At 39.4% G+C, this 26,175-nt stretch overlaps 1 protein-coding gene across 8 annotated transcripts; it reads left to right on the forward strand.

The window, feature by feature from the left end:
* The first annotated feature begins 1,952 nt into the window (after nt 1-1,952).
* Nucleotides 1,953-24,728, forward strand: LOC120113077 (uncharacterized). 8 transcript variants are annotated; one of them, XM_088719973.1, is made up of 7 exons: nt 1,953-2,110; nt 2,187-2,282; nt 2,356-2,517; nt 2,643-2,726; nt 15,075-15,206; nt 22,523-22,688; nt 24,109-24,728. In XM_088719973.1, the coding sequence occupies exons 1-5, from the start codon at nt 2,033-2,035 to the stop codon at nt 15,111-15,113; spliced, it is 459 nt and encodes a 152-aa protein (XP_088576099.1). In that variant the 5' UTR covers nt 1,953-2,032; the 3' UTR covers nt 15,114-15,206; nt 22,523-22,688; nt 24,109-24,728. The 8 variants fall into 8 exon arrangements, 5 of the variants coding, with proteins under 5 accessions (XP_088576099.1, XP_088576096.1, XP_088576097.1 ...); XR_016400281.1 differs by having other exon boundaries at nt 2,187-2,517; nt 3,562-15,206; XR_016400280.1 differs by lacking the exon at nt 22,523-22,688 and adding an exon at nt 3,562-14,986 and having other exon boundaries at nt 2,187-2,517.
* The last annotated feature ends 1,447 nt before the right edge of the window (nt 24,729-26,175 follow it).

Here is a 26,175-nt window from a genome sequence, read left to right on the forward strand (position 1 = left end):
CACCGTCGCGCAGGAGGTGGCTTCCGTCTTCTTCTTCCAACAACCAGCGGCTCCCTCGACTCCACCGGCGTGGTCACCCTCGAGCCAAATTTAAGCCACAATACATATCTATATCTATATTCGTCAAAGAAAAATGGATATGAATATAGATAGATAAGTACTCGATTTGTACCCAAATATCCAATTCATTTGGAACTCTATTTAATTTTATATAGCGCTCTTAAACTTTTAAGAAAAATATATAACCATGTTAACATGCAATTAATTTGATTTACTACCTATTTAAGAAAATTTTTAATTTTGTGGTCACAATTAATTATTCAACTTATATTCATGTTTGTGTCCATACTTTCAGTATTTTATTTATATTTATATTCGTTTAAAATAAATATGTATATGAATTTTTGCATTCGATAATATCCATACCTGTACTGTATTCGTTAAACAAAACAAATTGGATTCTGGATATATCGGTATATATGATTCTAGATATGTTGGTATCTGAACGTATCCGATCCAATTTTAGGCCTACTGTCGGGATCACTTTCAATAGATAATACAGATAGCCGCTATAATAATCCTTATTTTAGTAATTAATAATTCCGAATAACATGGGCAAATAGCAACTCCCATGCCTTCTTTTTCTTTATTTGCCATTTCTAGTCTGATTTCTTTATTTTTTTCTTATTATATTTTCTTCTTTTGTATTATTTATGAAATGGTTTTTGTGGGTAGCTTCCTATTGTTTTGCTAAGAAAGAAAAAATTATAGTGGTCAATCTATTTTGAACAAAGTTACAATGGCCCTTAATGTGATAGTTTTTACTCAAACAAACACTAAGAATGGCACTTGGTAAAGGTCAAGGAGCCTAATATAATATAAACTTAGTTTTATGAGGCTAAGCAAATGGTAGTGACAGGTGTGGCAAAAAATTGGGCTAGATGGATATGCATGGAATTGAAAATTTGTCAACTGCAATCCAATGGGTGGTTCTATATACACCCCCCCTATTGCTCAGGACACCCCCCAAAAATTAAAAAAAAATTAAATACTCTCTACACCCCCCCATTTGCTAAGGACACCCCTAAAAAATTAAAAATTCCTAAATTACCCCCCACCCTCCCCACCCCCTCACCTAAATTGCTCTCTACACCCCCCAAACCCCCCCCACCCCGCTCTTCCCCTCCAAAACACCTCGCCAACGCCCAAAACCCCTCCGTTCCCCCTTCTCCCTCTCGTCGCCGGCATTCTCCCGATCTCCGACCACCTCGCCGGCTTCTCCCGGAACCACCTCGCCGGCTTCTCCCGAAATTTTTTTTTTCACGGTTCGTGCTCCGTTCGGCACTGGATCGCCGAACAAAAGGCTTCTGTTCGGCTGAACAGTGCCGGACAGAAGCCTTCTGTTCGGCACTGTGCAGCCGAACAGATCTGTTCGGTTGAGGGTTGCCGAACAGAAGGCTTCTGTTCGGCACTGTTCAGCCGAACAGAAGCCTTTTGTTCGGCGATCCAGTGCCGAACGGAGCACGAACCGTGAAAAAAAAAATTCGGGAGAAGCCGGCGAGGTGGTTCCGGGAGAAGCCGGCGAGGTGGTCGGAGATCGGGAGAATGCCGGCGACGAGAGGGAGAAGGGGGAACGGGGGAGGAGGGGTTTAAGGGGGGTTTGAGGGGTGTTTTTTTTTTTTCTTTTCAAAACGAAACGGAGGAGGAGGAAGGGGGGTGTATGAGAAAATTTCAAGGGCAATATGGTAATTACACTAAAGGTTAGTTTGGGTATTTTTTTTTTGGTTTTTGGGGGGTGTCCGGAGCAATAGGGGGGGTGTATATAGAACTACCCCAATCCAATTAGTCCACCATCAGCTTCAGGGCGGAAGATTCCTCGCAAGACCCGCGGGTAATTTCTCCATCCTGAACGATTCCCGCGTTGTTCTTTGCCGCTAACGTCATCTAGCTCGACACCCTTTTATAAATAAACTGGAACCATCCATCCACAATTCCATCTCTTTCCTCTCTCCAAACGCGTCTCCGGGAAAAAATGGCTCTCCAAACGCGTCTCCGGGCAAAAATGGCTCTCTTCTCCGTTCTCCAAGTTGTCCTCCTCATTGCCGACGAGGTAAACCGATCCTCGCTCTCATATCCATATACCAATATTTCGGCAGCTCATTTGCTTCTAGTCTTCTACTTTCCAGGTGAACTGGGCTGAAGAAGTCGAGGGCCAGCCGGCGAAAGGGGCGGAAGCCGAGATAGATCCAAGAACCCGGCAGAGCTGCTCTGAAGTCCATGAGGTAGATTGCTTCTTGTCCCATGCTGTTTCTGTCTTGCTTTAGAGTGATGCGGTCCACCTTCGGGTGGCTACAGGGTGGTGTTGTTGTAGAGGAGAGTGGGAGAGGAGGAGCAGCTGATAAAATTGTGCTGGCCGGGAGCGCCGAGTGCCCGGAAGTGTATGTTTCCCGGGCAGGGGTTGGCCCGCGGCTGGTGCAGCGGAGGGGTAGCAGGAAGGGCTCCCTCGGCAGTACTGAGGTATGTGAATTTGATTAAAAGACGCTTGTAGGAGTTGATATCCATGTTTCCCTTTTGCTTTTTGTTGATGCTAAGAGGTTCCATGTTTCCCTTTCTTTCTTTTTTTTTTTTCTTTACTGATGGAGGACTTGGAGGATCGGCTGGGGACAAGAGCTTCTGGTGACAAAATTCTCTTGAGTGTGACTCCTGAAGATTCAGAAGCAGATAAGGTGAATCCTCACTTTTTTCTTTTCTTTCTTTCTTTTAATATATGAAGGAGGGATTCTCTATAAAAATATATGCTAAGACTATCTAGTTGCCACAGTCACTTCCAAATGGTTAATTTTTTAAAAAGTTGATTGTGCTGTTTCCCTCTTTCCTCTTTCCTCTTCAATCTTCCCTTTTCCCTCTCTATCCATGTCCTTGTTTCCCTGGCTGCAATTGGAATACCTTGTTTTTGATCTCTTTAATAAAAATCATTGAATAAGATAAGCACAAGGTGCATGAAACACATTGTTGAGACAGAAAATACCATATATAACTTGAGCGTCACAGCTTTTAGCTTCACTTTAATGACATCTTTCTTTGAGATGGAAAACACATTGCCGCCTTATTCGGCCATGCCAATGAGGACATCATTTGGTATAGCTCTTAGCCTCAAATAGAATCATTGCAAGCTTAAAGACCCACTACCTCTGTTATGTCATTGAGATTTTGGTTGATTAACACTAGCAAAGATGCTGATCAATTAAGGAAAGAAAGAAGTGAAAGAAACTAGAAGGTGCAGGCAAGAATGCACTTCATGCTTGAAGAGGGAGGAAAACTTCTCAGTTACCCCTCTAGTTGTGATGGTAGAATCTGATTCTTGGACATACATGGATAATACAAGATTATTGCATTTGTCAATATCCAATTCTTAGGGTTTATGCAGAGATAGTAGCTCCAATGTCTGTTTAGTGGCATGTTTTTTTTTTTTTTTTCTTTACGGGCATATTGAATTTGCATATGCATATATCATTTCTACAATTTTTTAAAGTCAAAGAGGGTTTTTTTGCCTTCCTCTAGCAGCACCATCATTCACAACCTGAAACATGTTGCGGCAGAGAAGATGAGCGCCCCACAACTCATATCCATCAGAACCTTCCTGAAGAGGCGATTCCGTTCCATGATCACTGTCACGCCCCGAACCCAGCACCCGGGTCCGGCCACGCGACACGGCCGCATGAGCCCTAGAGCAGTACCCTAAAGATCATGCAAGGCCTAAGATAAACAACAATTCGATAATTCCACAATTAATCACTTAAATCAAATATATAAATCCAACATGACTAGATAATCAAATTGGTTCATTTACAAAAGCTTTCAATATTCATTGATATCAAGATAGACTAAGCAACTAATGACTCTCATACTCGCACTCTGCGCTCATCCCATCCATGTCTATGCATCCTGCAACTCTGGAAAAAAAGAAAGAAGAAGGGGTATGAGCTTTTCCAGCCCAGTAAGAATCCCAACAGCCACACACAGTAATAATAATAAAATAATCAAAACAACAATAAATGTCATTTCATCTTTTCAAAAGCTCAACAAACAACAAGTGTATATAATCAGTACATATACACAAATCCTTTTTCACATTATGTGATCTATTCCCGTATTACTCTGATTCCCAAGTTTTCAGACTTTTCACTTCTGGCTTTGGACTAACCAAGTTCATGACCCAGTCCAAGACTGCACAAATCCCACGCATAAGCTTGTGGCAGCTATCCCACGCGTAAGCCCGTGGAGGCTATCCTACGCATAAGCTCGTAGAGGCTATCCCACGCGTAAGCCCGTGGAGGCTATCCTACGCATAAGCTCGTAGAGGCTATCCCACGCATAAGCTCGTGGCAGCTATCCTACGCATAAGCTCGTAGAGGCTATCTCATGACAAGGTTAGTCCAACCCATTTTACATGTCTAGTTTTACATGTTTAATCACATTTCAATCACGTCACATATTTTCATAATTTCTCAAAAATATGTTATTCCTTCCCAATTTAATTATTTTAATACTTTCATAATAAACAAAATGCACACCTCATAGTGTCATACAAGCTCAAAAACAAATAGCAACATACTGATAAAATATATCCAACGATAAATCCAATATATGCATAAATAAAAGTGCTCAGATGTAGGGATTCTTACAGAAATTGTAGACTGACTCAAACACGGTCCGAATCACAACCTACGCGCTGGGGTGCTGAGTCCCCTGATCAAAATCTCCTGGCACCGCCGACTCTTCCTCTACAACATCAATTATAAATCACAACTAAATTATTTAATATTTAGATATTCTAAACCATAATTCACATCTACTATGAGGTCCATCACCAGGTCTCCAAACATCTCAATCCCTCCAGATCTAGGACAGTCGGGGTGGCCTGATTCCCACTCCGTACCACCAGCCTACGTCGTCGCCAGCCGTGGCCGCAGCCACGTAGCGATGATGATCGGTCCCATTGAAGAGACCAAAAGAATGGATGATTCCTCTCTATTCATGGTTGGGAATACATCTCCCCTTCCCCATTTCTTGGCCCAAGGGCAGCAGCTGCCACCTGCCTGACCCTCGGCCACCACTGGCCGAACCATCGCCGGCCGCCTCTGCTGCAGTCGCCGGCGATGGTAGTAGGCCAAAAGAAAGAGAGAAGAGGAGGTCCCTCTTCTTCATTTTTTTTTCCTTCCCAACACCCGAAAGAGCCCCCCTCTTCTTCTTCTTTCCAACCGAAGATCCACCCTTTTCTTCTCCCATCATCAGCCGAAGGCCTTCCTCATGGTGGCTCGGCCTCCCCCCCCCCCACCCGACGGCAACCCAAGCAGCCCCCTCCGACCACCGTCGCCGCAGGCGGTGGTCAACCGACGCGAGGAAGAGGAGGAAGGGGTGGGATCACGAGGAAGAAGGCCTCGGATCCACCATCCCCCACCTCCAACAGAGCTCTAAAATCCCTCACAAATCTCCACACAAACCCAATCCACCCCATCTGCCATGAATCCCGGCCAACTGGCGGCCGGCGGCGACGAAATCCGAAGGAGAAAAGCCGAAACAGGGGTACCCTGTTTCGGATCCTTCTCCGACGGTCTCGTTGGCCAAAACCAACTCAACACGGCCCAAACCCTAGCAAAGGCAGCACAAGAGGAGTCATGCTTACCTCGGTCCGGCGGGATGCTCCGGCGAGCTTTCCGGCGAGAGATGGATGGAAGAATCCGTGAACAAATCACCGATCTATGGAGGGTCTTCTCCGAAGGAAAGGCTTTAGAGTTTTCCCCCACGGCCGGCCGGATCTCGGCGCTTCGTCTCGACTCCGATGTTTGGTCCCCTCCGACGATCACCCTAGCGCCGTCGCCGCCCCCCTTTGCACCCTCCTTTCATCCACGATCGTGCCTAGGGCACGATCGTAAAAAGAGGGATGGGCCCGGTCTTTTCGGGCTGGCCCGTCTCTTTTTTTTTTTTAATGGGTATTACATACTCTCCCCCTTAAAAAATTTCGTCCTCGAAATTAACTTACTTGAAGCCTCAAACTTTAAAAATATGCATCCATCATATCATCCCTGAGATCTTAAATAGTCTCCCTCTCGGAGTAACTACTCACAAGATTTTGACATACAAAAATCACAGCATCTCAAAACTTGATCCTTTCTATTTACCACACGTATTAAGTTCTTTTGATCTCCTTCAAAAGAATTCCAAATTCCCAACCTTGGATTAAACTGTCATAATTATATCCCAAAGAAATTAATTTCTTTTGATTCTACACAGAGATCATAATTGGCTTGACAGAAATAGGAGAAATTTTTTTTTAGTATCAAATGCTCTTAATATTCTACAATCATTTTTCTTTTCTTAACTTTGCCTGTGATTAAATGATCAACCTTTATCCTAGGAAAACCGCAAACCTGTTCAAATAGGTATATTAACAATGTCAGAGCTAGGAGTCGAAGAACTATGTTAAATCATTTCAGGGCCAAGTTTAATCACAGAGCTATCAATCCATCAACGCTAAATTTGAGATGCCCCAAAATTGTTCTTAAAATTATCAAAAATAGGAGAGCCCACAACTACTTCCAGTAGACAAAGAATCAACAACATTCCCCTCTACTAGAAACTAACTCAAGTGTTCCATAATAATACCTTTCAGATCAAGGTATTGTTATTATTATTATTTTTTAATCAGTTTCAAAATAACTCAAACCACTACACTTCCACTGCGCACTCTGATATAATCCATTAAATGCTCTAAAGCCTCTAAAGATTTATGACCAAAACATCACTTTGCACTAGGAGTAAGAAAATTCAAATTTCAAAACTTTAATTGAGCAGAACCTCCAGATCTCTTTGTTCTCAATTTATGTAGAGTATACTAACCATAACTAACCTTCAAGGCATTAATCAAGTTTATGGTCACTACATGATCTTCACAACCTTTTTAGAATTCAAAATATCTAAGTTTAATTTAAAATAAGTTAACCTTGGATTTCCTCAGCAATTCGATTAAACAATCTACGTTGATCTTCTTTCCAAAAGATTTACTTCAAATTCAATGGTTTAGAAGTCATTGAGCCAATACACTAGAATTTAACTCGATCGATCTCCAGATCTTCCTTCACCAAGATTCTTAACATTCATCAACAATGCTATATATGATAATTCATGTAAGCATCTCATGACCGAAGTCTTTACTCAATATGACATTTATTAGTGGCTTCATCAACAATGACAAAAGATCCCTGCTCAAATCTTAAACCTAGGCTTGAGTTTTAAATTAGCACATCAAATAGTCTTCTACAATTATAAGTAAAATCCAGTAGCCCAATCCAAACATGAGAATTCAAATAATTAGAATTCTCCCATCAATATGCATACTATATGGCCTCAAAATAATCAAATACATCCATAGGAAATAGACCAATTTGCAATATCCAACATGCCAACACCAGATATAATCCACATACATTTTCAACTTCGAAGAACGTTCCTTTCAATATTATGAAATCTCCTTAGCTTACTCCAATACTAAATCAACGTACAAATCCCACTCTAATAATTAGCAGCAAAACCAAAAGTATGATCACATCAAAACCCACATCAAATTTGAACTTTCAAATCATTTAAATAATATCTGAACATGGTATACTCGATATGCCATTGTTGACCTACACTTATCTTAGGTCAAACCTCTCTTATCATGATCAAAGACAATTTATACTTTCCTTCCGTATGCATCGAAAATCAAACCGATGCATACATTTTATCACAATGCCCAGTGATCTTACAGCTTAAGCACTGAATTTAATTGTCATGTCCAAAGTGATCATACCTTAAGCTATGATATATTTTTGTCACGATCCCTAGTGATCTTAAACATATGCTTCGATTCCAACTGGTCACATTTTCCAATAATCTTAAACCTCAAACTTTAATGCCACTAAGGCCACAGTCCCTAGTGGTCTTAAACCTTAGATTATAATATCATTCTTGTTACAATCTCAAGTGATTATAAACCAAATCTCTGATAGTTTTTCTATCATAATTCTTTACTAATACTCCCCTGAACATAAACCCTAGGATACCTTAACCTTAAGCTCTGATACCACTTTGTCATGCCCCGAACCCAGCACCCGGGTCCGGCCACGCGACACGGCCGCATGAGCCCTAGAGCAGTGCCCTAAAGATCATGCAAGGCCTAAGATAAACAACAATTCGATAATTCCACAGTTAATCACTTAAATCAAATATATAAATCCAACATGACCAGATAATCAAATTGGTTCATTTACAAAAGCTTTCAATATTCATTGGTATCAAGATAGACTAAGCAACTAATGACTCTCATACTCGCACTCTGCGCTCATCCCATCCATGTCTATGCATCCTGCAACTCTGGAAAAAAAGAAAGAAGAAGGGGTATGAGCTTTTCCAGCCCAATAAGAATCCCAACAGCCACACACAGTAATAATAATAAAATAATCAAAACATCAAATAAATGCCATTTCATCTTTTCAAAAGCTCAACAAACAACAAGTGTATATAATCAGTACATATACACAAATCCTTTTTCACATTATGTGATCCATTCCCGTATTACTCTAATTCCTAAGTTTTCAGACTTTTCACTTCTGGCTTTGGACTAACCAAGTTCATGACCCAGTCCAAGACTGTACAAATCCCACGCATAAGCTTGTGGCAGCTATCCCACGCGTAAGCCCGTGGAGGCTATCCTACGCATAAGCTCGTAGAGGCTATCCCACGCGTAAGCCCATGGAGGCTATCCTACGCATAAGCTCGTAGAGGCTATCCCACGCATAAGCTCCTGGCAGCTATCCTACACATAAGCTCGTAGAGGCTATCTCATGACAAGGTTAGTCCAACCCATTTTATATGTCTAGTTTTACATGTTTAATCACATTTCAATCACGTCACATATTTTCATAACTTCTCAAAAATATGTTATTCCTTCCCAATTTAATTATTTTAATACTTTCATAATAAACAAAATGCACACCTCATAGTGTCATACAAACTCAAAAACAAATAGCAACATACTGATAAAATATATCCAACGATAAATCCAATATATGCATAAATAAAAGTGCTCAGATGTAGGGATTCTTACAGAAATTGTAGACTGACTCAAACACGGTCCGAATCACAACCTACGCGCTGGGGTGCTGAGTCCCCTGATCAAAATCTCCTGGCACCGCCGACTCTTCCTCTACAACATCAATTATAAATCACAACTAAATTATTTAATATTTAGATATTCTAAACCATAATTCACATCTACTATGGGTTCCATCACCAGGTCCCCAAACATCTCAATCCCTCCAGATCTAGGACAGTCGGGGTGGCCCGACTCCCACTCCGTACCACCAGCCTACGTCGTCGCCAGCCGTGGCCGCAGCCACGCCGCGATGATGATCGGTCCCGTTGAAGAGACCAAAAGAATGGATGATTCCTCTCTCTTCATGGTTGAGAATACATCTCCCCTTCCCCACTTCTTGGCCCAAGGGCAGCAGCCGCCACCTGCCCGACCCTCGGCCACCACCTTCCCGACCCTCAGCCACCACTGGCCGAACCATCGCCGGCCGCCTCTGCTGTAGTCGCCGGCGATGATAGTCGACCAAAAGAAAGAGAGAAGAGGAGGTCCCTCTTCTTCATTTTTTTTCCTTCCCAACACCCGAAAGAGCCCCCCTCTTCTTCTTTCCAACCGAAGATCCACTCTTTTCTTCTCCCATCATCAGCCGAAGGCCTTCCTCATGGTGGCTCGGCCTCCCCCCCGCCACCCGACGGCAACCCAAGCAGCCCCCTCCGACCACCGTCGCTGCCGGCGGTGGTCAACCGACGCGGGGAAGAGGAGGAAGGGGTGGGATCACGAGGAAGAAGGCCTCGGATCCGCCATCCCCCACCTCCAACAGAGCTTTAAAATCCCTCACAAATCTCCACACAAACCCAATCCACCCCATCTGCCATGAATCCCGGCCAACCGGCGACCAGCGGCGACAAAATCCGAAGGAGAAAAGCCGAAACCGGGGTATCCCGTTTCAGATCCTTCTCCGACGGTCTCGTCGGCCAAAACCAACTCAACACGGCCCAAACCCTAGCAAAGGCAGCACAAGAGGAGTCACGCTTACCTCGGTCCGGCGGGATGCTCCGGCGAGCTTTCCGGCGAGAGATGGATGGAAGAATCCGTGAACAAATCACCGATCTATGGAGGGTCTTCTCCGAAGGAAAGGCTTTAGAGTTTTCCCCCATGGCCGGCCAGATCTCGGCGCTTCGTCTCAACTCCGATGTTTGGTCCCCTCCGACGATCACCCTAGCGCCGTCGCCGCTCCCCTTTGCACCCTCCTTTCATCCACGATCGTGCCTAGGGCACGATCGTAAAAAGAGGGATGGGCCCGGTCTTTTCGGGCTGGCCCGTCTCTCTTTTTTTTTTTTAATGGGTATTACATACTCTCCCCCTTAAAAAATTTCGTCCTCGAAATTAACTTACTTAAAGCCTCAAACTTTAAAAATATGCATCCATCATATCATCCCTGAGATCTTAAATAGTCTCCCTCTCGGAGTAACTACTCACAAGATTTTGACATACAAAAATCACAGCATCTCAAAACTTGATCCTTTCTATTTGCCACACGTATTAAGTTCTTTTGATCTCCTTCAAAAGAATTCCAAATTCCCAACCTTGGATTAAACTGTCATAATTATATCCCAAAGAAATTAATTTCTTTTGATTCTACACAGAGATCATAATTGGCTAGACAGAAATAGGAGAAATTTTTTTTTAGTATCAAATGCTCTTAATATTCTACAATCATTTTTCTTTTCTTAACTTTGCCTGTGATTAAATGATCAACCTTTATCCTAGGAAAACCGCAAACCTGTTCAAATAGGCATATTAACAATGTCAGAGCTAGGAGTCGAAGAACTATGTTAAATCATTCCAGGCCCAAGTTTAATCACAGAGCTATCAATCCATCAACGCTAAATTTGAGATGCCCCAAAATTGTTCTTAAAATTATCAAAAATAGGAGAGCCCACAACTACTTCCAGTAGACAAAGAATCAACAACATTCCCCTCTACAAGAAACTAACTCAAGTGTTCTATAATAATACCTTTCAGATCAAGGTATTGTTATTATTATTATTTTTTAATCAGTTTCAAAATAACTCAAACCACTACACTTCCACTGCGCACTCTGATATAATCCATTAAATGCTCTAAAGCTTCTAAAGATTTATGACCAAAACATCACTTTGCACTAGGAGTAAGAAAATTCAAATTTCAAAACTTTGATTGAGCAGAACCTCCAGATCTCTTTGTTCTCAATTTATGTAGAGTATACTAACCATAACTAACCTTCAAGGCATTAATCAAGTTTATGGTCACTACATGATCTTCACAACCATTTTAGAATTCAAAATATCTAAGTTTAATTTAAAATAAGTTAACCTTGGATTTCCTCAGCAATTCGATTAAACAATCTACGTTGATCTTCTTTCCAAAAAATTTACTTCAAATTCAATGATTTAGAAGTCATTGAGCCAATACACTAGAATTTAACTCGATCGATCTCCAGATCTTCCTTCACCAAGATTCTTAACATCCATCAACAATGCTATATATGATAATTCATGTAAGCATCTCATGACCGAAGTCTTTACTCAATATGACATTTATTAGTGGCTTCATCAACAATGACAAAAGATCCCTGCTCAAATCTTAAACCTAGGCTTGAGTTTTAAATTAGCACATCAAATAGTCTTCTACAATTATAAGTAAAATCCAGTAGCCCAATCCAAACATGAGAATTCAAATAATTAGAATTCTCCCATCAATATGCATACTCTATGGCCTCAAAATAATCAAATACATCCATAGGAAATAGACCTATTTGCAATATCCAACATGCCAACACCAGATATAATCCACATACATTTTCAACTTCGAAGAACGTTCTTTTCAATATTATGAAATCTCCTTAGCTTACTCCAATACTAAATCAACGTACAAATCCCACTCTAATAATTAGCAGCAAAACCAAAAGTATGATCACATCAAAACCCACATCAAATTTGAACTTTCAAATCATTTAAATAATATCTGAACATGGTATACTCGATATGCCATTGTTGACCTACACTTATCTTAGGTCAAACCTCTCTTATCATGATCAAAGACAATTTATACTTTCCTTCCGTATGCATCGAAAATCAAACCAATGCATACATTTTATCACAATGCCCAGTGATCTTACAGCTTAAGCACTGAATTTAATTGTCATGTCCAAAGTGATCATAACCTTAAGCTATGATATATTTTCGTCACGATCCCTAGTGATCTTAAACATATGCTTCGATTCCAACTGGTCACATTTTCCAATAATCTTAAACCTCAAACTTTAATGCCACTAAGGCCACAGTCCCTAGTGGTCTTAAACCTTAGATTATAATATCATTCTTGTTACAATCTCAAGTGATTATAAACCAAATCTCTGATAGTTTTTCTATCATAATTCTCCACTGATACTCCCCTGAACATAAACCCTAGGATACCTTAACCTTAAGCTCTGATACCACTTTGTCACGCCCCGAACCCAGCACCCGGGTCCGGCCACGCGACACGGCCGCATGAGCCCTAGAGCAGTGCCCTAAAGATCATGCAAGGCCTAAGATAAACAACAATTCGATAATTCCACAGTTAATCACTTAAATCAAATATATAAATCCAACATGACCAGATAATCAAATTGGTTCATTTACAAAAGCTTTCAATATTCATTGATATCAAGATAGACTAAGCAACTAATGACTCTCATACTCGCACTCTGCGCTCATCCCATTCATGTCTATGCATCCTGCAACTCTGGAAAAAAAGAAAGAAGAAGGGGTATGAGCTTTTCCAGCCCAGTAAGAATCCCAACAGCCACACACAGTAATAATAATAAAATAATCAAAATATCAAATAAATGCCATTTCATCTTTTCAAAAGCTCAACAAACAACAAGTGTATATAATCAGTACATATACACAAATCTTTTTTCACATTATGTGATCTATTCCCGTATTACTCTGATTTCCAGGTTTTCAGACTTTTCACTTCTGGCTTTGGACTAACCAAGTTCATGACCCAGTCCAAGACTGCACAAATCCCACGCATAAGCTCGTGGCAGCTATCCCACGCGTAAGCCCGTGGAGGCTATCCTACGCATAAGCTCGTAGAGGCTATCCCACGCGTAAGCCCGTGGAGGCTATCCTACGCATAAGCTCGTAGAGGCTATCCCACGCATAAGCTCGTGGCAGCTATCCTACGCATAAGCTCGTAGAGGCTATCTCATGACAAGGTTAGTCCAACCCATTTTACATGTCTAGTTTTACATGTTTAATCACATTTCAATCACGTCACATATTTTCATAATTTCTCAAAAATATGTTATTCCTTCCCAATTTAATTATTTTAATACTTTCATAATAAACAAAATGCACACCTCATAGTGTCATACAAGCTCAAAAACAAATAGCAACATACTGATAAAATATATCCAACGATAAATCCAATATATGCATAAATAAAAGTGCTCAGATGTAGGGATTCTTACAGAAATTGTAGACTGACTCAAACACGGTCCGAATCACAACCTACGCGCTGGGGTGCTGAGTCTCCTGATCAAAATCTCCTGGCACCGCCGACTCTTCCTCTACAACATCAATTATAAATCACAACTAAATTATTTAATATTTAAATATTCTAAACCATAATTCACATCTACTATGAGGTCCATCACCAGGTCTCCAAACATCTCAATCCCTCCAGATCTAGGGCAGTCGGGGTGGCCCGACTCCCACTCCGTACCACCAGCCTATGTCGTCGCCAACCGTGGCCTCAGCCACACCGCGACGATGATCGGTCCCGTGGAGGAGACCAAAAGAATGGATGATTCCTCTCTCTTCATGGTTGGGAATACATCTCCCCTTTCCCATTTCTTGGCCCAAGGGCAGCAGCCGCCACCTGCCCAATCCTCGGCCACCACCCTCCCGACCCTCGGCCACCACTGGCTGAACCATCGCCGGCCGCCTCTGCTGCAGTCGCCGGCGATGGTAGTCGGCCAAAAGAAAGAGAGAAGAGGAGGTCCCTCTTCTTCATTTTTTTTTTCCTTCCCAACACCCGAAAGAGCCCCCCTCTTCTTCTTCTTTCCAACCGAAGATCCACCCTTTTCTTCTCCCATCGTCAGCCGAAGGCCTTCCTCATGGTGGCTCGGCCTCCCCCCCCCCCCCCCCCCCCCCCCACCCGACGGCAACCCAAGCAGCCCCCTCCGACCACCGTCGCCGCCGGCGGTGGTCAACCGACGCGAGGAAGAGGAGGAAGGGGTGGGATCACGAGGAAGAAGGCCTCGTATCCGCCATCCCCCACCTCCAACAGAGCTCTAAAATCCCTCACAAATCTCCACACAAACCCAATCCACCCCATCTGCCATGAATCCCGGCCAACCGACGGCCGGCGGCGACGAAATCCGAAGGAGAAAAGCCGAAACAGGGGTACCCTATTTCGGATCCTTCTCCGACGGTCTCGTCGGCCAAAACCAACTCAACACGGCCCAAACCCTAGCAAAGGCAGCACAAGAGGAGTCACGCTTACCTCGGTCCGGCGGGATGCTCCGGCGAGCTTTCTGGCGAGAGATGGATGGAAGAATCTGTGAACAAATCACCGATCTATGGAAGGTCTTCTCCGAAGGAAAGGCTTTAGAGTTTTCCCCCACGGCCGGCCGGATCTCGGCGCTCCGTCTCGACTCCGATGTTTGGTCCCCTCCGACGATCACCCGAGCGCCGTCGCCGCCCCCCTTTGCACCCTCCTTTCATCCACGATCGTGCCTAGGGCACGATCGTAAAAAGAGGGATGGGCCCGGTCTTTTCGGGCTGGCCCGTCTCTCTTTCTTCTTTTTTTTTTTTTTCATGGGTATTACAATCGCACTGTCAACAATCCATTAGATCAAGTACTCCAGCTAAATTATATGTTACCCACTTCTTTTTTTTGTTTAAAGCAGTCTGTTCTGAAGAGTAATATGAAGACTCAAAGTTATTAATGACAGCAGCCAGATTTTCCTGGAGCACCCACTGTTAGAGTTGTGCCTGAACCAGCTGGAGATGGTAGAGCAATTGATATGAATCCAGAGTTGGTATGATGAATTCTGAAATATATAACCTCTGCATGTTCTCTTTTATGATAAACTTGGCAACATGATTATACTAATATCCTGTGGTGTATAAGTTAGCTTTTAACATTCTAATTTTGCACACCGCTGTTCTTACTAGTGAATTTGTCATGTTATTTGATAGCTAGCTCCAAATGGAGGTTTTCAGTCAGTTATTCCTCTCATCCCACTAGTGGCTAATATGTACTGAAAAAAAAACACTCCATTTTGTAGTCCTCTTGCACTTTTGCTAGCAATATCCATATTACCAGAAGAACTGATGTTATTCAAAGGTAATATATGATTTATTTTTTTTCTGATTTTTAGCAAAAAGTACCTATGTGAGATCCCCCTACCCTCCCAGAAGAAAAAGAAAAAAGAAAAGTAACAAGATGAAAATGAAGTGAAATATTGTGGACCACAATAAATGGTGAATCCACCCTTGTGGGTGGCCTTCACTCGATTCATGAGAAACATGAGCTCATATTAGAGGTTCTTGGTTAAATGTGAGAAAATTGTTTCTTAGGATTCTTGTTTGACATTTGGTTAATAACATTTAATTACACCTATGAGCTCATAAACTACTTTATTAAGCTGGTTGAAAATTTATAACCCTTCCAATATGATAAAGACAGTGAACTAAAATAATGAATTTTCTTAATATGAATAACTGTGCAATATAAAATAAAAATAAGTATATAAATAAATTGGAAAACTCCCTTCATCATGGATTATCGATCCATTATTTGGATTTGGTGTAAAAACTTGGATTCCACTCAAACCATCCAAGGAACACTTTTTACCTAGAGTGTGTGTTTGTGCACCTGCTCACTGACATGCGTACATGCACATTATGTGTATGTATATGTTTGTAAATGTGTACATTCGTATATAAGTACATACGTAGCATGCCAAAAACTCCTTTATTCAAAACCTAGGTGCAAGTTCTATCATCTAATTAGCAGTATGACCAAGGAAACTTTGCAATCTTTTGCAATGTTAGTTGAGACAACAGTGATATATGTTAGTACTTACATTATCTTCTCTTGTAGATGCTGATTTTATGAATTAGAATTTATCTTGAAAATTGTTCTATTGATGATTTTTTATACTATTTGTACTTCATATGAATTAAAGCATGTTAAATTCTTAGTTTATTAATGATAGATATAAAATAAATGGATCCAAGGATGATACGATCACTTCCAAGTCTTTTCCTGGGTGATCTTTTATCTATAGGCTAGATTTGTCAGTTGTGGTTGCCTTCTTGGGTTGGGTAGGTAATATTCAATCATATGCAGCTGTTTCTAGTGGCACTAGCTTATAGTTGAACAAGTATTTGGATAATTGTCATTTCTTGTGCATTTCACCAATCATTTAATATGTTTGAAATCTTTATGGCGTCCAACAAACACCTATTTTATGTTCAGCCATTTCTGTCTTTTGAACAAGTTTCAAGTTTCTTCTCAAATCATAGCTAAAAAAGTGTGTAGATGTTACACTTTTCTCTCTCTTTTAAGCCACCACCAGGCACTTGCTTGGATGATTTCACCCTTTACCACTTGCGCATGGGGGAGTGCATTCGATTCCAGTTGGAGTCTACCCCTGAGGGGTGAGATGACTAACGTAGGTGGGGATTAGCCCCTCCTAATCTCAGAAAAAACCCTTCCTTTTTAAGCTCAAATATTTTTGTTCTTGGAGGCGCACTCATGCTGTTAAAAAAGGTACCTTAACAAACTTTTAACGAACTTTGGATGCACAAGACAAAACTTTAAGCATTAGCGAGATGAAAATTTTCATGCATGTTGCATGTGATTTATGTTGCAATAGGATGCCTAACATGGTGTTAGATAACCAAAATATAGAAAACTCAATTTATTGCTTTCAACAGCTAATAAGAGTTGGGGGCCTAATTCATTGCTCCTTAAACTAGTTGCTAATAGAGATGAGGTTGAATTACTCATTCATATGGCTGCTTACAGAGTATAGTGATGATCAGATGGTAGCAAGTTAGAAACTTTTCTCACTTGCTAGAAGGGTTGACTTTGGACAAACACTTGGGAATGTCTATAAAGGTTCATAGGCTGCCTTAAGAATGTTTTGTCGATACAGCACTATTAAGAGACAATATGATCTGGTTGAATGATGTTCTTTCAATGTCTTTGACCCGAGGGATCCATCTGCGCTAGTATTATTCACTGAAACTTTACGATCATTGTGCAGACCAACTCACAGATGAACATTCTATGGTGTATGATGATGTATAAGATGCTTAACAAAAAAATCCACTACTTGGTTAGGAAGAATATCTAGCTTGGTTAATAAGATGGATCTAATAATTATATCCAGGTTTAGTGGTTTATCAAATGACTTTGGTATTTCTTTTTGATATGTATTATTGTATGTGTGTGTGTGTGTATGTATTGCAGTTATATTGAAGGAACTAGTTGAAAATTCGAAAATTGTTGCATTATCACATGGATGGACTGATCTTATGATATTCTAATTTCTGTTGAGTTCATCACAATAGCATTTTGTGGATCAATTGTAACTTCGGTGGAATGATCATCTATGATATGTCAAGTTTTTATTAGTCAGCAGTTAATCATGTACGTAGCTCTTAAAGTGAAGTCCCAATCTTATCCTATCAGATAACCTTGCGAGCATATGGGTTGAATAGTTAGATCATTGTAATATTGTTTTCTTGGTTCAGTTATAACTTCGGTGCAAGAGTCATATTTGATTTGTCAAGCCCATCTGGTTAGCAGTCAGTTTGGTACTTATTAGCCCTTAAGTCAGAATCCTAATCACAACCTACTCATGCGATCTCATTAAGCATATTGAATCAGCTTCTTTTGGAACCAATGGGTACATCTAGCTTGGTTCCCCTTGGAACATCAGTGTATTTGATTGGCTAGCCCCTACTTGTACAAAGAATCTAAAGGAATGAAAGAAGGGGGGAGAGGTGGCGGTCCAGGATGAATGCTGCCAAACCGGGCCATATTGCCCGATTCAGGCAGTATCGAACCGACCCAGTGCGAAACCGGGTGGGTTTGCACTATAAAAATGGTTATGGCCCCCTATGGGCCGGAACCTCAATTTGACTGGCCAGAACTAGTCCTTTTTGGGCTAGAACCAGCCGGAATTTGCTGGATGGTTCCGTCCGGTTCGATGCCGACTGGGTGCGAACCGGTCGGTACGCCCCAAGTCAAGGTGCACTATAGCATTATTGCCATAGTGTGGCTGCTGTGGTAATAATGCTATAGTGGCCTGTTGGGGGCTTTAAAAGCCCCTTCAGTGGCGTTGGGAAGAGATCCGAGAAGGAGGCCTTTCCAACGGTGAGTTGCCATAGTGCCAGAGCTTTTTCTGTCCAAAAAATCCACAAACAATACCGATTCAGGCTATCAGAAGGAAGAGCCAAGGCTAAATAAGGTGTGCTTCCTCTTTCCTATGTCCTTTTTTTTCGGGGGAGCTTAAAAAAATAGGTCAAATATTTCCAAATAAGAGGAGTTCATGCCAAATTTTTAAATTTGGGCTTGACATAAAAAGTTTTATTTTTCAGATTTCATGTAGTTTTTAAAAATTCAAAATATATTTTTGGATTAAAAAAGGATATTTTTTTAAAAATAAAAATTAAAAAATGTAAAATAAGAAAACGCATTTAGCTGCATGCAAGTTACTCTATATAAAAATTTGGTATCCATTCATTCAAGTTTTAATGCGATCATGCACACAGTAGCCTAGGCCTAAATTTTAAAAAAAATAGAAATAAGTAGTCTTTTATGCATGTCCGAGAATCTAAAAAAATATATGTAGCATCCATTATTGGATTCTACATAGATCTGAGGTAAAATTAATTTTTTATTTAAAAAATTAATTTTCAATATAAAAAATAATTTAAAATATATAATTAATACCAAAAATTATGAAAAATTAATAGTATGTATTAAATAATTTGGAAGTAATTTGAGGTAAAAATCATATGTTTTTTGAATTTATGATATATAAATATTTTTTAAAATAGAAATTATTAAAAATATATAAATAAATAAATAAATAACAAAAATTAGGATTATATATTAAATAAATTAGATGTATTTTGTGATGCAACAGCAGATAGTGGAGACAGCCCAAATCATCACCAGCCCAAATCCTGCAGATTTATCAACTATGTTAATTTATCAATTATTTAAAAATAGCAAAATTTTGTTATAATGAAGATGATATTTTTTTACATCAAAAAATACATCTGATTTATCTAATACATAATACTAGTTTTTTATATTTATTTATTTTTAATAATTTTTAAATTTAAAAATATGTTTAAATATCATAAATTTAGAAAACTATATTTTCTACTTCAAAAATTTCATCTAAATTATCAAATACGTACTACTGATTTTTTTTAATTTTTGATATTATTTATATATTATTTATTATTTTTCAACTTTAAAAATAATTTTTAAATATTAATATTTTAAAAAAATAATTTTAACTCAGATCAATGTAAAACCAAATAATGGATGGTACATATATTTTTTTAGGCCTGTGAATATGCATCAATGGCTACTAATGTCTTAATTTTTTTCAAATTTAGGCCTAAGTCACTGTGCGCATAATCGCATCAAAATTTAAAATAAATGAACACCAAATTTTGGTAGAGAGTAGCTTACATGCCTCTCAGTACGCTTCTGATTTTACAGTTTTTTTAATGTTTATTTTTATTTTTTAATCCAAAAATATATTTTTAATTTTTTAAAATTATATATAATCCAAAAATTAAAAATTTTTATGTCGTCGTGTAGATCATCTATAGATCTACAATATATAGTGAAGCCAAAATCGAAAATTTTGACATAATCTCTTCTTATTTTGTAATTTTGAGCTATTTTTTCAAGGCCCCCTAAAAAAAAGAGAAAATAAGATAAGGAAGAGGAAACACACTTTATTTAGGCTCGGATCTTCTTTCTGAAGTGCTGAATCGATGTGATTTTTGCCATGAGGGGATGGGGCAAAGGCGGAAAGCTCTCTGCCGCTTAGAAATGATGTCCCAACATCATTTTATCAGCAGTACAAAGAAGAGGGGAGAAGACCTGGTTCAGAACTAGGTTAACTCTGTGCGAACTGGACGGTTTGCACTGCGTTCGAATAGAATTGGCCGGTTCTAAATGGTTCTAGCTGGTTCGGACCTTTTCTGGCCAGTTTTAGTTGGTTCGAAAATAGTTCCGGCCGGTTTGGGGCTGGAACCGACTCCAATGGCCGAACTGACCGGTTTCTCACTAGGTCGTCTTGGTTCGGGCCAAACTGGGCTGTCAGTCTAGTTCGGCCATCCTTGGTTATGCTTCTACTGTTGCTGATATGCTAGAATCTACTTCATGTGATGATACCAAGGGCATTGGTGTTTGGGAGGATACCATAAAAGAAGACATTTCATCTCTTAAGAAGAGTGAGACATGGGATTTGGTTTCTTTGCCTAGTGGTGTTTCTCTTATTTCTTGTAAGTAGGTTATATAATGAAAAGGAAGAGTGATGGCTCTATTGAATGCTATAAAGCTAGGCTTATAGAAAGAAAGGTCTCACAAAACTATGGAGTTTATTTTGATGAGACGTACAGCTTAGTTGCAAATTAACCACAATCAAAGTGCTTATTTCCTTATCATCTAGCAAAGGTTGGTCTTTATAGTAGACGGATGTAAAGAATGTCTTCTTATATGGTGATTTTGACAAGGATATTTAACCTCCTGGAGTCATCTTGACCTTCTTTGCATACTTAAGAATGCTTTCTATGGTCTCAAGCAGGTGCCCAGAGCATGGTATGAAAATAGCAGAGCTTTTATTATTTTGTGGCTATTCTCTATCTTCTGCAGATTCTAGTTTATTTGTGAAGCACATTAGTAAAGGTATAGTGTTTGTTTGCCTTCATAATGATAATTTGATTATTACGGTGATGATGTTGATGAGGTCTGTTGTGTTCGTGGATAGCTATCCATATGGTTTGAAATGAAAAAACTTGGCGAGTTGAGATATTTTCTTGGCGTTAAAGTAACTAAGATGGCTATTTTATTAGTTAGAGAAAATATGCTCTTGATTTATTGCATAAATATAGATTGGCTAATTGCAAGCATATGCGGATACCAATTAAATCAAATTTAAAGTTGAGCAAAGAGCAAGGCAAAGTTCTTGATAATCCTACCATGTATAGATAGGTTGTGGGCAGTTTGATCTATTTGACTATCCCGAAGCTAGATATTTCTTATACAATTGGCATTATCTACCAATTTATGCAGCGTCCTCGGCAGTCACATCTTGATGCAGTTTTACAGATCTTGAGGTATATTGCTAAGACTGCTTATTATGGCATTTTATATACTAATAATTTTTCTATCAAGTTAGCATGCTTTATAGGTGCAGATTATGTTGGTGATGTAGACATATGTAGATTTACTATTGGTTATTCCTTCAGTTTAGGATCTGGTATTGTTTCTTGGTGCAATAAAAGATGGCCTATTGTTGCCTTGTCTTGTACAGAGGAAAGAATCATGCAGCCATGATGGCAGTTTAGGAGTCGACTTGGCTCACGAGGTTGCTTGGTGATTTAGATCAGGATATTGACTATATTGTTCCTCTTTATTGTGATAATGAGAGTGTCATTCGATTAGCAAGAAATCTGGTGTTTCATGCAAGGACAAAACACATCGAAGTTCATCATCACTTCATTAGAGAGAAAATAGCAAATGAAGAAGTCGATTTGCCTTTGGTTTCTATAAATCGACTTCTGGCTTCTATAAAGGATCAGCTGGTGGATATCTTTACCAAAGGATTGGTGGTCGAGCAGTTTAAAGATTTGTGCACCAACTTCGGTATTGTTAGCATGGAGCTTGTAATGAGAGGGAGTGTTCAAGTCGTTACAAATTTTCATGATTATATTTTTTTTTTGTTTTTATATGCCAATCCACATTAACTTAAATTGAACCTTAGGCTCAACATGCAAATTTTGTCTTTTAGTGGGTTTTGGTCTTCGGGTGGTTTTCCAAGTTTGGTGGGAATCTCCCCACATGTTGTTTCTTTTTAAAGAGACCTTTGGCGTCTCTTTTGAGGGTGTGGCATGAGAAAGAAAGGGAGAGATAGCGTGAGGCATCTCTTGTGACACGTGAGATGGATAGAGAGTTTGTTGATGGAGCTCAGTTTAAATCTCGGCTTACAATTTTTTTTAATAATTTTTTTTTCTCTTCGCTCCTAAATTTTTTATTCCAACATCTCTTCTCTGTTACCTTTTTTTAAGTGTTTATTATGGATCCTAGGTTAGCGCGGTTGATCTACTTTGGGTAGCATACTGTTCTACCACTTTGTCCTCCCTAGCTTGGCCGAACGATGATCTCGCTCAGCTAGGCAGTGGAGCTCCAGCTAGAGAGCTTGGCAGGTTGACTCAGCCGACTTGACTGAGTCGAGGCCAAGTCCAGTTCCGAGGTATCTCTCTCTCTCTCTCATGGTTTTGTTGGGGGGCTTGTATGAAGGCATCCATCCTATGGCTTGTTGTGATCCTCCGACTTCCTTTAAAGATGCATACCTCGTTGGTAGTTTTTTTCCTATTCCATATATACATACATATGAAGGCTTCTTCGATGCATCCCTTGGAAATTATATAATTTTTTTCCACTCTCTTCTCTGTTAATTTCGAGGCACATCATTCAAGAGAACTTTGAGATGAATGAAGCTTTGTAGGTAAGGATCATCATTGGGCTGTGTACTCTACCAATGCTCCAATAGTATATATTGGGAACATTAAGTTAGACTTCTTTTTTCCTTGTAAAAGAGAGAAAATCATATAACCTTAATTTACAATCTCTTTCCTTTTTCAGTTCCATTATAGAGAATTTTTCGCATCACATATATGGTTGTTGAGGGTCTCATCTCAGCGAAAAGACTTAGAAATTGTACAGATGCATGTCATAACTATTCATGAAGTATTCATGCTTTCATGTGCTCAAAAATATTTAATTAAAATGTGAATAATTGATTATGTCATTTATTGTCTCTCATTTTTTTTATTTTTTATTTTTTCACGTGTAACACTCTTCTAAATATAGACAAATGTACATGGCTATCAGATTATCTGAATGTACCTTTTTATTTTTTTTATCTTTCTTCCTGAATACCCCGATTCAGGGACAAAGAATTTTCCGCCGCTACCATATAATATTCATCTCTATTTGGTGATAAATAAACCACCTGTGCCTCTTTTGACCTAGCCAAATTTTCTGACCTACAACCATGCCAGAGAAACCAATGTACCGGTCAAAAGAAAAAAGATAAAAGAAGCTTCTAGATGTTTTAGTTGCAGCATTTAACAATTGTAATCTAAGCCACCTGGATGCATGCAGTGCATTCTTACATGGTAATCTCATTAGAATAATGATACCTCCTGGTTTTGGAGGTTTGCTAATAACGATATTTTGTTGACATGCTAAAGCAAGCTGATGAGAATCTGTCTGAAAAGTGATCACATAAATTTTCAGAGGCTTTTATATCTTCTCGTTTTTTTCGTTTTTTTTTTTTTTTTTTTAAGTGCATGTATCTACAGAAGATTGGCAGTCAAATATGTGCCTTGTTCATGGCTAGCATTCACATGAGTGGTGGTTTTTCCTTTTTAGAGAAATGGATTTATTTCTCTGTCTAAAATCAGATATAGTCATAGTTCTATCTTGGCTTATAAGCAGTCAAATCCAGCATTATTTTTTTAAAATTACATTTGGATGCAATATACATCACCATTTCTGCTAGCTTGTGTCCTGTTTTTGATGCTTTCTCTGTTATCTTTTGTTACTTGAATGTTCATTGTTACTTTTTGTGATGATCTGAAACTGGAGCCACTTTATCTAAATGCTAGGATGAACAAGGAGTGAGTAACGAAGAGAGGCATAGAGAGACAGAAGCAGAAGAGATGAAGCGTGCCTTAAAATTTTCTTATTTTTCAACTGGCATTGCTGGTGCAGGAATAGTAGGCATTTACTCTGGATACCTCGGAGATCAAACAGGACATGCCCATAAAATCCATCTCAAGTTGTGCACCTTCTTCATGCTGGCCACCTTCGGTTGTGGAGCCGGCATGTTTCTTCTGGCACACCTCAATCTTAGCAACTGCATCTCTATTGCAATCTTCAGAGGCCTCAAGGTTGCAGCATTGGTGTTTCTAACCCTTGCAATGTTTATTATTTCCTTTCTTTTCCTAAAGATTTTTTCCATTCTTGCCTTTGTTCCGGCATTGGTTATAGTGATGATTGCATTCTTTATGGCTTTATGCCATAATGGGCTTCCATGTTGTCATCACCAAGGTAATAGTGGCAGGTCATTCGATCATTCATCCTAAGCAGTCTGAAACATTTGGATGCTGTAGAATTGCATTGTTCTCAATCCTAGCCTCCTGCAACTATGTAAATTAGTATGTAAATTGATCAGCTATGCAAAAAGATTCATGAAACTTAGATTAAGATTATTTTTATACTGAAATCATTGTTGTATTGTCTTTTGTCATCGGAGTACAGAGAAAAATAGAGAATCAATAATAGTGGAATGTTTTCTTTTGGGCAAACTAGATATAATACAGATGTTGCTTATTTCTTCCATTTCAATGTAGATGGAATACAGAGAACAAATGGGAAATATATATTTATGATATCTTCTCTTTACAACAAGCTAGATATACTACAGAGGTTGCCAAGTTTTTATTTGTCAATATCGATGGCATTTATCAATCAATAGACCAGGTTTAGTATGGATCATTGGGATGTAATCTTTGGAGCTAGTTGCTGAGAGCAGTTTTTCTGCCACTAGTAGAGGAGATACTCCATTGTTCAAATCTAGTTGTGCAGCTCAATGATGTCATTAACTCATACTCTTCACATAACAGCTAATATCCATGCCCTTGCACAGGAATCATTCTTAAAAGCTATCAATTATGTAACTAGCGTCAGTTAGGGATTTAAATGGCTCTCCTCTAGCCTTAGCTTCCATCCAATTATTCACTGTAGTGGTAATTGTTTACACATTCCCTATATTGACAGTCAATTGAACCATAATTGTCACTGGACATTAATTTAGACAAAGTATTTGAAAGTTTCATGGAAATTAGCTTCTGCCACTGCGGTTCTTGTCCTAGACTCCATCCACCTACTGAATGACAGTTATATTTCTATGCCTGTCCTTTCCACTTCCCATTCACCTGCGCTTGAGCAGTCCTCTCTATGCAGATCGATGAATGCAACATCACCTGAATTCATCTATCGACACGATCTGGACTTCCAAAGAGTACTTCATAGCCTGAGTTTATCAAATATTGTACAGATTTTGAGGCTTGCATATCTTTCAAAACTAGTGGCATATCAGTTCTTACACCATTTTCGGAGTAGCAAAACAGTTATCAGCGAGCAATAGCTTGGATGGTATCACCTCTTGTTAGTTGGGCAAGGAGATGGGAGGTTTGATTCTGGTTGGGGTCGTTCCTTGAATGAGTAAAAAATAGGTGGAGATTATACCTTCCTAGTCTGAATAAAAGAAACAATGCTTCAGCCAATATATGTCAAAGATGACCTGCTAACTGAAGCTTGTCGATATGTGACCTTTATACCTAGGTGCTCTTGCACATATATTGAAACAATAGGTGCCATAATCATGAGGACCATGACATTCAAAATAACCAACCCAGAGATATTGACATGGACATTGCTTATATTGACATCATGCTACAAGGAGATGGCAATATGTACTCTCCATGAAGTACCCATTTAGTATAACGCTTTAGAAAACCATTCCACCCCAAATATTCTTCAACAATTTTTGGATCAAGAGTAGAACCGTTTACACATTTTTGATATGGACATAAAATCTTTCCATTCATATTAGATTTCTCAAAAGCAAACTTAATAAAATTCTGAACTCCATTCAAATATTAGATTTC

This window comes from Phoenix dactylifera, chromosome 4 (genome assembly GCF_051530095.1).
Source record: "Phoenix dactylifera cultivar Ajwa chromosome 4, Ajwa_hap1_PhDact_Kaust_v1.1, whole genome shotgun sequence".
In the NCBI taxonomy this organism is placed as follows: Eukaryota; Viridiplantae; Streptophyta; class Magnoliopsida; order Arecales; family Arecaceae; genus Phoenix; species Phoenix dactylifera.

What these genes read in the sequence shown, in the direction of transcription:
- LOC120113077 (XM_088719970.2), top strand. Translation starts at nt 2,033, where the DNA reads ATGGCTCTCCAAACGCGTCTCCGGGCAAAAATGGCTCTCTTCTCCGTT. An exon ending in GCTGCTCTGAAGTCCATGAG is followed by an intron (nt 2,283 to 2,355) that starts GTAGATTGCTTC and finishes GGGTGGCTACAG; the next exon opens with GGTGGTGTTGTTGTAGAGGA. An exon ending in GCTCCCTCGGCAGTACTGAG is followed by an intron (nt 2,518 to 2,642) that starts GTATGTGAATTT and finishes TTACTGATGGAG; the next exon opens with GACTTGGAGGATCGGCTGGG.